Below are 13,562 nucleotides of genomic sequence, written 5' to 3' on the forward strand. Positions count from 1 at the left end.
TATTAACAACAACGGTCGAAACAGTGTATGGATAAGCCTTGCATGAATGGAAAATATACAAATAGATAGAATATGACAACAAATATAAAATCAGGGTTTCAATGACAAACCAAACAAATAAACAACAAAAATATTAACAAACAGTGCGTAGATAAGCAGGCTTTGGGTAAAGTATGACCAACTGGTAATAAACAACTTTACACTGGTACAAACAGCATGATTATAATCTTACGAACAAACCGTACACAACTACAACAAGAGTTATAAAAATACAAATCCTTAATTTATAGAAAACATGAGGTCACTGGTACAAGCATGGTTGTGAATTAACCAATGTGATAACCACAGAGAAACTAAAGAAATCAATCTTTGTTCTAATTGTTAGAATCCAAGAGTTAAACGGTAAACAACTTACTTAAAATACCTTTACCGCAATAAAATCACGCATATTACACTAATTATCTCAAAGTCACATAATTATGACATCACACTTATATAACCTGGAAAAATACTGGGGGAATCCCCTAAACTCGACCCGAGGGAGTCGCGTGTAACAATCGTGGTTGTTTGGTCACAAACAACTAACAATAGATGGAATGTTGCGTTACAACCGCTATTGGTGTCGTGTTTTTTAGTTCAAAAAATCAGGGGTGACATTGTTAAAAATTGTGTTTGTTTCGTATAGACACCCTAACAGCAGGGTGATAGCTGGTTTAGGCCTAAACCTTGGATGCTAAAACTTATTATGTCACCTCTGTTTTAATAGTTAAACATCCATAATGTTACTTGTATGATTCAGCTCAAAACATAATTATGACGTCACCCCTGTTTCAAAAGTGATGTCACGCCAGACGTTTATAACCTGATGTCAACCCCCTTAATATATGACTTCACAATACTAATTCTATTTATAAGATATCTATGAAACATACCTCATGTTTCTTTATGACATCATTATTACCACTGATGACATCACTATTAGGATTCTTATTCTCTTTAGTCTGAAACAAATCATTTTGAATATTTTTATGAATTTAAATTAAAATATAATGATAACTTTTATTTGTCTGAATTAAGGAAGCGAATATTAAAGTATGTTTTAAACGGAACAACCGGATACAGCAACAAACAATGGCCACTTAAACTACGCTACTTACGGGTTTAAACATTTAAACAAACCAACCTCGGACTTTGTTTCCAAATCCTTGTTCTGCCCAGCTTTACTTTCAGTTTCTTCAGTCGCCTGTCGTTAAAATATCATTTATTTGACCCTGGTTGACACAAGTAAAGCATTGTCCCATAATATGAAATAAAACTTCAAGTATTTCTTCGAAAGTGGTTGAAAAAAACAAAGAGAAGGAAATCAACGGCAAATTGACAGTCATTGGACAGGTTACCGGTAAAAAGAGAAGATCGTCGATGCGAAAGGTTGGTTGTTGGATTCCTAACATATATACCATTATGATGTAACAAACCTGTGCTTTAGATTTTTTCTTCTTTTTCTTTGTTTTTTTTGGTTTCTCGGGCAAGTTATTGTTTATTCCGTTAAGAGCGAGATGGGAGATCCCCGCTTTAACCAACTTTTCTTCTGCAAATAACTTTATAAAATAAATATGTGGAGACTTTCCTTCAAGAGACGCAAGTGCCCAAGCAAACTTTACAATGTCATCAAACCTTACAAACCAAATATCTTAAAACAGGATTGTAAAATTACCCCTTTTTCAGTGATAATGTCACCGTCCGGATCGTCGAAAAACGTCCGGATTTTTTTAGTAGAAATAAATCCTATTTATATTAAAATCAACTTTCTTACGTTCGGCCAACAATATACTCTTTGGTTTCTTTGTTCTGTAATTATTGACGACATAAACGTGCGCTCTATTTTAACCGCATCGGTTACATTGCGAGAACACGGCGAATAGATAAAATAACGAAACGGTTCGTGCAAACATTAAAAAAAATGCATTTTCCTAACACCTACTGTACTAATTTTGTCACAAATTATGTCACATGTAACCATTATGCGGTGAATTTAAAATGATATTACATTTATTAAACGACGTATCTAAATCGGTAGAAACAAATGAAAAGTTTTACGCACGTTCATCGTGGATTAAAAATGTAACGATGATTACGTCATAATACCTTTGATAAACTATTAAAATTTTAGAAAACAATTGTGGTTTATGTGCTTCTATATTTCATATAATTGTTTTATTCCCGATATAATTTTAAGCAAGCAACCAAGAATAGTTTAAACTTTAATAAATGCAGGTAAATTGCATTTATGTGAATTTTAATTGGTGCAAATATAAGAGCGAGGAGCGACACTATCAGTAAATTGGAACCAACGCAAATTGTAATATGATATTACAAAGTATCGTCCCGGCCGAGCTTGGACAGAAGCCAAAAAACATCGTTCGTTGGCACCGCACGAGAACCAGAGTTTCATTACGTCACTCGTCACGAGAATAAATTCACAACGATTGCTTCGTTTGTTAGGTGTAGAATGTATGCTACCGCATGCGTCTTTCTTTATTTCCTACGCCCGCGCAGAGCGTAAAAATGTGACGCTCATACACGATGTTTCGATCTCGTGGTTCGTTAGGCAGTGGGCATTCCTTCCGATTGTTACGTAATGAAACTTCATAGTTAATAGTTATGTTGCAATAAGACATGTGACGTAACAATTAAGCGCAAAATGCAAATTGCAGCACGGCAATGTTTGTTACTCGAACGACTTCATTGGCTGATTATTACGAACACGCGACGAACATAAAACATTAGATCGCAGCTTTAACAACGGTTTCTATCGCACAGGCGCACGCACTAGACTGTGGTGTCGTGGTGATAGTCAGTAATACGCTTTATAACAAGATTTGGTAGCTTGGGTGACAGCAGACGCACGTAAAACATATTACGTCCGGATTTTCAATAAAATTAAACGATCACCGTCCGGATTTACAACTTTTACAATCCTGTCTTAAAAACATAAATAACCCAAGATAATGAAAGATTTCACAAAATATTCCAGTGTTTTTAATGTCTAGCACCAACAAAAACCTCCAATGCACTTCTACAGTTTAAAACAAAAACAAAAGCACCAGTTTATAAATACCTGTATATTAGTATGGAGATTAATATCATTCTACAACAAACAAAAGCATCAGGAGAAATATCCCTGTATACCAGTATATGCCCCATATATATATAGTGTAACTTCACTTTATAACTAACAAAATATCTGAACTAAATTTTATAAAAAATATTAAAACTTAAACCATCCAAACCTAATGCAAGTCGTATCTTGCTTAGTTCCTGTCGCTCAGTAATGTTGAAACACTTGGTGAGTCCCATGTCTATCTTGCGTATCGCTGCTGCGTACTGACCATCGTGATTCAACGCATCAGCCAACCGGTAGTAAGCTTTGCCCCACTCTGGTTTAAGGGTGACGGCACGATAGGCGTCGCTGATTGCTAGTCTGGGTTAAAGTGGGTTATTAGGTTTATATATGTGGGTATAAAGATTGGATGGGGTATATATGGGGTTACACCGGGTATATGGGGGTTATACACTGGGTTTGGGGAAACGGGGTAATATAGTAAAGTTGGGGCTATTGTGGGGTAAGCATTAGGGGGGTTAGATGGAGGCATGGGGTAATGTTAGTATATAGTCTGGGTTATATAATTAAGGTGGGGTGACATATAGTGAAGTTGGGGTTATACATTACATATGTTGTAACTCGTAAGCGGGCACCAGGTGTATGAAACAACACCCGTGTTATAACGACTGCCGTTGCCCCACCATGCGAGGATAAATAAGTTACATACGTGGTAACTCGTAAGCGGGCACGAGGTGTATGAAACAGAACACCCATGTTATAACGACTGTTGTTGCCCCGCCATGCAAAGACAAATAAGTTACATACGTGGTAACTCGTAAGCGGGCACGAGGTGTATGACACAACACCCGTGTTATAACGACTGCCGTTGCCCCGCCATGCGAGGATAAATAAGTTACATACGTGGTAACTTGTAAGCTGGCACAAGGTGTATGACACAACACCCGTGTTATAACGACTGCCGTTGCCCCGCCATGCGAGGATAAATAAGTTACATACGTGGTAACTCGTAAGCGGGCACGAGGTGTATGACACAACACCCGTGTTATAACGACTGCCGTTGCCCCGCCATGCGAGGATAAATAAGTTACATACGTGGTAACTCGTAAGCGGGCACGAGGTGTATGACACAACACCCGTGTTATAACGACTGCCGTTGCCCCGCCATGCGAGGATAAATAAGTTACATACGTGGTAACTCGTAAGCGGGCACGAGGTGTATGACACAACACCCGTGTTATAACGACTGCCGTTGCCCCGCCATGCGAGGATAAATAAGTTACATACGTGGTAACTCGTAAGCGGGCACGAGGTGTATGACACAACACCCGTGTTATAACGACTGCCGTTGCCCCGCCATGCGAGGATAAATAAGTTACATACATGGTAACTTGTAAGCGGGCACGAGGTGTATGACACAACACCCGTGTTATAACGACTGTCGTTGCCTTGCCACGCATTACATTCATTCATTCAAATAGAAACCATGTTAGTTACTTGTAGTTGTGCAGATTAATCGCAGCTTTACATCTGTTTGAATACAACACAGCTATGTATGGATATGACTTGATGGCGATGCTGTATTGTTTCACTGCCTCACTAAATTTAGATTCTTTAAAATATTTGTTCCCACTTTCCTTGTACCCGATCATTTCATCCTGGGGGGTAGGGGTTACAGTATTGTTGTTGTGTTGTTACATGGGGAACACATAAGTGTTTTAAACATAGGCAATGGTGAAACACAGGGGAGGCAGGGATAGTTAGACACACAATTCTGTGAAACAAATCCAACTTATTGGTTGTAATGTTTACTGATCAATCGAATGTAGAAACTTGCCACTACAGGTTTGGTACTTATGATGTTGATTGTTGGGCGAATGTTTTGCACAGTTTTGAACACGGCTTTATATTCTACGTGGAGGAAATCCTACGGTGTAGCACGCCATGTTATGCCAGCTAACCTACTCGAACAGTTTTGCTCAAGAAAAATATATACTCTATTAAAAAAATATGAACTAATAATTGAAAAGGTTTCTGTATGGGTGAGGTCCTACAGCGAGACATGCCATGAAACATAAGCTGGACATTGTCATTACCCAACCCAGCAGAAACCCAAACATTTACTTTCTCGGTTTGTTGCGCCAGGAGCTCCTTCACCACGTCCCTGCCCTCTTGCCCCATCATGTGGAGAACCTCTGCGTACTGTCGAGCCGTCATCAACGCAGCAACGACCTTCCGATCGTCGGACGAAGCAAAGTCGTAAAGATTCATCTTGAGTTTAGGGGGGGGGTCAGCGGAGGGGGGGTGTTCGTCCGCTACACATGACATCGCATCGCTAGGAAGGGAGGTAAATATTTAGTTTATTCTATATGGGTAAGGTCGTTGTTAGAGGACATAAGAGTTTGATCAGAGTTCACTGTTATATTAAATTTTCATTAATCCACGAACTACAATTGAAATTAGAGAATTCTACAACAGTAAGAAACGTAAAACCAAGAAACAGTGACAAAGCAATGTTTCATTATTATTTTCAATGTAACCCATATTCTAATAAAAGTAAATAGAAAACTCACATAAGACGTTTGATTTGTGGTTGCGTGCTACCAAGTGCGATTGCTCTCTTGATGTCGTTGATCTTCAACTGAGGATGTTTAACATATGTTGAATATAAAGTAACATTGTGTAAAGCATGATGCACTAATGAGAGGGAGTTCCGGGGACCAGACCCTCCTTTTTTACACGCCCGTAAAACTATCTCCTCTCCCTTTATTTCCATCTGGGGGCATCGCCATAACTTGATTAGTTTCTGGTGTAAGATTAAATCCCTTGTACACCACAGCACCACCATGAAACCTAGTTGTTATGTTTGCTGTTGTACATTTACTGTCAAACACTCGAATTGTATTCTTTTATGTTGTAATTTCACACCTGCTGTTGTAGAGTGTATTTTATTCTAAGTTTGGAAGAAACCTTTTAGTGACAATTGTTTAGTATCCCAGGTAGGGGTAAACAGATTTTACCCTGCTGTTAGGTGTCTATACAAACAAGCAGAGCCAAAGTATATTGCATTCACTACATTAATCAATGAGGTTCCCTATGTTTGACAACTTTGAGTGTAACTGTATTTTAACAATGTCACCCCAGATTTTACCCTGCTGTTAGGTGTCTATACAAACAAGCAGAGCCAAAGTATATTGCATTCACCACATTAATCAATGAGGTTCCCTATGTTTGACAACTATGAGTGTAACTGTATTTTAACAAGGTCACCCCAGATTTTACCCTGCTGTTAGGTGTCTATACAAACAAGCAGAACCAAAGTATATTGCATTCACCACATTAATCAATGAGGTTTCCTATGTTTGACAACTATGAGTGTAACTGTATTATAACAATGTCACCCCAGATTTTACCCTGCTGTTAGGTGTCTATACAAACAAGCAGAGCCAAAGTATATTGATTTCACCACATTAATCAATGAGGTTCCCTATGTTTGACAACTATGAGTGTAACTGTATTATAACAATGTCACCCCAGATTTTGTTAAACATTAAATAAATGCCCCCGTCCCACCAGCACAACCAACCTGGTCGATCTCCTTAGCAAACTTGACCACAGCGACGTTATCTACCCTTGAAGTAACGACCGACCTCAGCGCATGGTGAGCCTCGCGCAACAAATCCAACCCCACCAACTCGTGGGAATCCAAAACGTTTCCTTCCTCAGATCTATTGTTTCAATAGTAATTGATATTCTTATGTGTATTGTATTGTTATGTGTACTTTATCCTTGTATAAGTTATATTATCCTCGTGTGGTAATTGTGTTATAGTTATATTGGGTGGAATATCATGGAACGTTCCCAGGCTTTGTATGGTAATGAATGGGAATCGGGGAAATAATGTTTTCCTATAAACTGTTGGCATAACTTTATTTGTCCCTTCAAACACGGTACCAGGTTATTTAAAACAACGAAGAGAAATAGCAATATTTGACGGCTGTTCAAAACATGGATAAAACATTTTTACAATTTGTTCAACAATCGCGGACATACAACTTTTAATAGGAGAATAAAATAATTTAACTTTTACAATAAACGAAACAGCTTTGTGAATGACATTAGCAAGTGACCGGTTAAAAAAGCATTTCTAAATGAAATGTTTTCTATGTAAACAAACTTAAAGACCACAGTTAGATAAACGGTGAGGAGGTCATCTCGCAATTTTTGTGTTTTATGATCTAATAAGACCAACGTTTTACCCGCCATATATCCAAGGACACTCCCACAATGATAGCAGCCTTGAACATAAGATCACAACCAAAAAATAGCCAGAAGATCTTTTACATTTATAAACACCTAGACTAGTGACAACAGCGTAGACAAATTATAAATATATATGTTTGTATACAACAGACTTGTACAACACATTGGAGTTAATAAAACCTTCCAATAAAGACCTGTAACAATATTTCAACCAAACTTACACATCTGCCATCAATCGTTCCAAGCTCGACAGCCCACATTCGCTGGCCCAGTTCATGTATTTCAACGGCATCGTTTGTCTCGTGAACAATATCGGTGCCACAAGGAGGACGTGGCAACAATCCAAAACTTCATGTTGGTAGGTTCGGCTCAGTTTGCCCCACATTTCAACCTGGGTGCCTGTGGATGAACCTCATGCTCACTGTCAAGTTATAACATGGGTGTCTTCTTATACACCAGACACACATGATGTACTCATACACCTCATGCTCACTGTCAAGTTATAACATGGGTGTCTTCTTATACACCAGACACACATGATGTATTCATACACCCCATGCTCACTGTCGGGTTATAACATGGGTGTCTTCTTATACACCAGGCACACATGATGTATTCATACACCTCATGCTCACTGTCAAGTTATAACATGGGTGTCTTCTTATACACCAGGCACACATGATGTATTTATACACCTCATGCTCACTGTCGAGTTATAACATGGGTGTCTTCTTATACACCTAGACACACATGGTGTATTCATACACCTCATGCTCACTGTCCAGTTACTAATTCAAATATAATATAAACAAACATAAAAATCATATATACCAGCATTGGTCGAGCGATTCGTTCCCCAGGGGAATTCCCCAAACACTTTGTCCGGATACTTTTCCTAAAATAGAAATATTATAAAATCATAACAAATTACAAATAGAATAACATAAATATGATGTCTATGTCCATAACTTACATCATCGCTGAATAAGTTGTCTTCTTCACCTGAAGATTCAATCAATGAAGGTACCGGAGGAAGCATCCTCGTTGTTGTTCGTTAACTTTTGATTGCGTTGCGGTATGGTACTTAATGCACTATGGAAAGAAATATAATATATGAATATATGTAATTTTTTTTTAAATTTGAGAAATTTTCCTCAGTGTAAAAAAGAAAATATTGGTGCTAGTGAAAAATGGTGCTAGTGAAGAATCTCTGCTACACCACAATGGCTGTTGGTAAAGAATTCAACTTTCCAAACAAACATTGTCAAATAAAATATTACACCATATTTTGTACAAATAAAAATACCGGTATTTTTAACCCGAAATAGCAGCATAATTGACAAAGATATTTCTATAACTTAAAACGTAGACTGAATATGAATACCATGTAGAAAAAAAAACAAAAATATTTATAAGTCTATACGATCTTCAGCTACCAAACACGAAATATGAATACCTAAATAAGTTTATGCTTGCGGTTATAAAAAAAGTTAAAAAAGTGCCATAAGCTTAATTTACACTGAGAGACCAAACGCCAAACTGCTGTTCTGCAAATAACGAGTTTCAAATCAAATCAAACTACATATACATGCTTTTTGTAACCAGGCACACGTTAATCTTTTTCCCCCTTTAGCGGATCTAATAGTCGAAAATTTAATTCAACAGGTGTCGCCTTTAGGTTATATTTAAACCTATATACACCAGAGCAAAGATATTAAAACCATTTTTAATCTCTTTGCAGTTAATTGGTTTTAATCTCTTTGCAACAGAGTGTTTATGTACGAACTCGGATATACACGATCCCATATATATTTTTTTATTTGTGGTAGCGAAGATTATATTATGACAACAAAAATACGGGTTTATCAACAAAGCGCCAGTGGGTAAAACACGCTCATTATTAATGAATGGTTAATATATTCTTTGCCTGGTGCCGTGGCAAAGTGGCCTCTAACCCGGAGGTTCCTGGGGTAATGGGTTTAAGGCTTGCCCCTGCTACCATTGTGGGCGTATATGTCCTTGGGCAAGACACTTAACAGCAATTGCTCCAACCCAGTGGTCACTAATAATGAGCTGTATAAATTATCAGCCACACATAATAAAATGAAAATATCTCCCCAAAATAATCACCAACAAAATAACGTACATGGTAACTCGTAAGCTGGCACGAGGTGTATAAAACAGAACACCCCCGTTAACTTATAACGACTGTCGTTTTCCGGCCACGGGAGGTTTAAAGTAAGTTACATACGTTTCTACATTCAAATATAACTGCGCGTGTTATTGCGACTGTCCATGTAACGCCGTTCCATTACAACGAACACCGATTTAAAGTAGACGAGGCAAGATGGCCCATGTTCTAAATGACCGTTGTTACAAATCTCTTTGGTTGTTAATTGTATAGTAGGATGGGGGAAGATGGGACACCTTTGGCGCATAATATCCGAATATCCTGATCGTGTTTTAAACAGTTACCAACGGTCTATGGGAGTCTTGGGCATATAGTTTTATAATTATTTGAAAGTTCCTTGTTTACTACCACATTGGCCGATAAAATAGAGTTAAAATGTGTCCCAACTTCCCCCACCCTACTATATAAAACATGTTTCGAAAATACAGGATTTAAGTGTTGGCAGTGCCCCATCAAATAAGACGATATAACAGGGTTGTTCTGTTTCATCAATATATAGGGGAAAGAGGGGCATAACGGGACACTTTTGTGGAAACGGCCGTGGTGTCGTAAGTACTGGGAATATTTTAACAAAACTTGCAGAACGATTAGTTTAGTATCTCTGCTCCACATATGACCAAAAACATTTTTGACAAACAGTAGAAAGAACTAGTCATTTTGTTTTTCCCGAAGGTCCTTTTTTTCCCGTCTTACCCCATGGGTGGGGCTAAATGAGGTTCTATCATATTGAGCTAAAATTAAAACATTAAAAAGTAACATACACGACCACATCAACTAACTGTTTTATTGTTTGCATTTTAGCAAAACAGTAATAAATATTCAACAGAACATTAAAAAATATTTTAGCAAAAATGGTAATAAACAGCAAACAACATAAAGACAAGTTAAACAACGAAACGAACACCAAATAACTTTTAGTATTTCTAAACCTTTACGCAGCTTTATCAGCTTGTATATACCAATGCCAACTCCCTTGCAGTTGCAGAAGACTATACTAATATTCAAAGTCAACTCCATTGCAATGTTACAGCGGGTCACTTCATTTATTTGCCCCGCGTCTGTACTTGACAGAAAAAAGCCCTCACGAAAAACTGGAAGTAAATAAAAGTTTAGGATTCACTGATCTAGTAAGTCTCAACACTAAGAAGTCACCGATAAGCACTTGTTATTTTTTAAATGTATATAACGTTCAAAAAATAACACATAAAAACAACTATTTCTTTTAATAAACAACGTGTTTTTAACTTTTTTGTCTCGACATTTTAAAATACCGCTAAAATCGAAAACGTTCATTGACAAGATAGATATCCAAGATAGCTACCAAAAAAACAAATTTATCGCACGATGGCGGATATAGATCGTCTAAAAACAATCACCTCGTTTTGCCCCAGCACTCTCCCCTACATTGGTTTCATACACCTCGTGTATGCTTACAATACAAAACACAAGGTAGACTTGCTTGCATATTCAAATACGATAATCAAATAGTTACGAAAGCGTCGGTTCATTTAGATGAAACTTGCATACGCAATTAGTAAAAGTAAATGTACCAGCATGAATGTGAATAGGTTTCTTGAGCCGCATATACAACGAAAATCAAAGTTTATAGAAAACATTCTGTTGACTTTGGTAAGGATAGCTTTGGTGTGTTGGGTTGAATATCAACATGAAAATGTAAAATGTTAGTTTTTAATGGTTTAATGGCTACAAACCAAGCTATAGATTCTACTTTAACATATCTTTAAACCGTTGAGAGTCTGAGCTGCGAGGTCTTGGTGTATTAAAGTGTGATGGATCGTCAGTTGTAGTTTTTAGTGGTTAATTTGTGCGGATTTTTCTCCGTAGTTCCCATGACGTCTTTGGCGTGAAGCGAATAGTTATCTGTAATGTGAGGCAAGGTTGTGGGATAGCGCGTAGGTGCGGGAAATTTCCCTCATCAATACGCTCCATGGTTTAATGTTGGTGTAGAATCCACGACAGTTATAGCATGCTTCTCATAGGTTCACCTGTTTTCTAGTCTTACCGCCCTGTACCGAGCCAGTATAAACATACGTTTCATGTCGAACACAGCCGGACTTTAACCACAGGAAATTGTACAAAAATTTCCTAGAAGAATTTTCCCGGCGTAAGGCCGTGGATTGCTGTGGCGTAAACGTGTAGTAAGTTAACAAAGTCAGTTTTGTTGCTTAGCTAAAATCGTGCTGAAGTTTTGATAGGTTGAGTGATTTATCCATGGTTGCCACTCCCATGCCCACAGTCGAGTTGCTGAAGCTATTGCAGCGTGTGGATAAGCAGACATGGCTTTTGGTTGGTTTGTTTCAGAACACCAACCGAAACTTATTTTCGTCAGACAAGACAGTCGAAACTTGTGCGTTGCCTTAATTAGTGGGCGATCTAAGTTTAAATGTTATATTAGGTTGAGGTAAGATGGGACATCTTTTCAATTACTTTATCTCCTTATTTGGTATAGCATACAGAGAAAGATTATTGAATCATATAACTGTGGCCGCACAAAGCTAACAAAGCATTACTGATTGAAAACACAATACAGTTCGGAATTAATGTTCTAAAAACGGCAAATCACCCTGTGTACCACGGTCTCGCAGTTCTGAATACAGGTTTACCCGGATATTAAAGCAATCATGCTTTGACACACATCCTGTACCAATAAGCACATGTTACCGGTTGTTACTAAAATGTCGATTCTTTTAAACGCCGTTTACACTACAGTGTAGCTCGCCTCGGTGTAAAAAAGAAGAAACCAAGAAACAGCTACACCCAGTGTTGATATTTTTTCGTTTTTTTTTAGTTGAGCGGGCTTGTTTTATACCTCGCCTCGTTGATCTTGCCCGGGTTCCCTAATACGCAACAATGGTTTATTGTTGATGTAGAATACAACTCGTCTTTAACATTGTCTTTAGGGCTTATCGCGTCTCTGGTGCGCACTCGTGTCGCATGGTAGGTTAAATGAAAGCAATTTATCCTCGTGTGCGACGACGACGGGTTTTTATACCACGGGTGTTCTGTTTCACACACGCTGTGTCCGCTTACGAGTTACCACGTACGTGGCTTTGTGGGTGATTATTTGAATTTATGAAAATTTGGATAAACCATTGGTAACCACTGGGGTGTAGCAACTTCCGTTAGGTGTTTTGTTCATTGGTTAATTACACCTTTGCGTATTAAGCATAGTTGTATACCAAAATCGACGTACCCTAATAAGGCGCACTCAATCGTGATAAACCTGTCGCTGCAATGTATATAAGACGTCTCCTTCGACGAGTTGCATTACACTCGGGTTTTTCACGTATGCACCAGTGTCGGTATACAGCGTGCCGTGGATAGAAAGATAGCGTTAGCCAGTTGTATAGTAGTGAGAGGAAGATTTTGGAAAATAGGCAGGAGTCAATGTGACTTCAATTTAAAATAAAAACAAAAAATATCGTTTTAAAGTTATATAATAAGGCGCACTCATTTGTTTTGCGATGTTTAGAACCAAATATTTTTGTTTTTATCTCAAATAAAAGTTATATTGACCCCTGCCTATTTTCCAAAATCAAACTGTACGAAATATTCAAGGTTGTTTTATGAATTTATGAAAATAGTTTAATCGTTTACACTTGCAAACCACAAAACTTCATTGGCTTTACTATGATTTAGCGAGCATTCAAAGTTGGCACCTTACTATTTCGCAATTGTTTACCTGTTTAAAATATACTGTTTCTAATTTACATATTTTTAATACTTACAAACCGTAATCGTCTGTCGAATAATTCTGTAACCTTATTTTCCTGATTATTATTAAATGGAGGTCCGTATAAAGAGAAAATTAAAAAAAAGTCTATCCTGACAAAGTGTCCCATCTTCCCCAACCCTACAATAATATCTTAGGGTGGGGGAAGATGGTACACCTTTTTATATCTTTATATCTCTATTAAATACAATATTAACGAATCGTGTTTTTAACTAACAACAACAACCACGCTC

General features: G+C 37.7%; 1 protein-coding gene across 1 annotated transcript in view; it reads right to left on the minus strand.

Annotated features, from left to right (window-relative positions):
- The window catches only part of LOC149729198 (uncharacterized), a 41,875-nt gene extending 32,898 nt beyond the window's left edge, over window positions 1-8,977 (minus strand). Inside the window, exons 1-12 of the mRNA XM_089886798.1 lie at window positions 8,841-8,977; window positions 8,358-8,476; window positions 8,216-8,279; window positions 7,606-7,783; window positions 6,708-6,849; window positions 5,695-5,762; window positions 5,246-5,456; window positions 4,619-4,779; window positions 3,291-3,481; window positions 1,476-1,588; window positions 1,184-1,243; window positions 933-1,001 (exon numbers count right to left, since the gene is read on the minus strand). Coding sequence (XP_089742924.1) covers window positions 933-1,001; window positions 1,184-1,243; window positions 1,476-1,588; window positions 3,291-3,481; window positions 4,619-4,779; window positions 5,246-5,456; window positions 5,695-5,762; window positions 6,708-6,849; window positions 7,606-7,783; window positions 8,216-8,279; window positions 8,358-8,423 — 1,323 coding nt within the window. The 5' untranslated portion in view covers window positions 8,424-8,476; window positions 8,841-8,977. The remainder of the gene's footprint in view (window positions 1-932; window positions 1,002-1,183; window positions 1,244-1,475; window positions 1,589-3,290; window positions 3,482-4,618; window positions 4,780-5,245; window positions 5,457-5,694; window positions 5,763-6,707; window positions 6,850-7,605; window positions 7,784-8,215; window positions 8,280-8,357; window positions 8,477-8,840) is intronic.
- Window positions 8,978-13,562: the final 4,585 nt, after the last annotated feature.

The sequence above is a fragment of the Ciona robusta genome, chromosome 10 (genome assembly GCF_009617815.1).
Source record: "Ciona robusta chromosome 10, ASM961781v2".
NCBI lineage: Eukaryota > Metazoa > Chordata > Ascidiacea > Phlebobranchia > Cionidae > Ciona > Ciona robusta.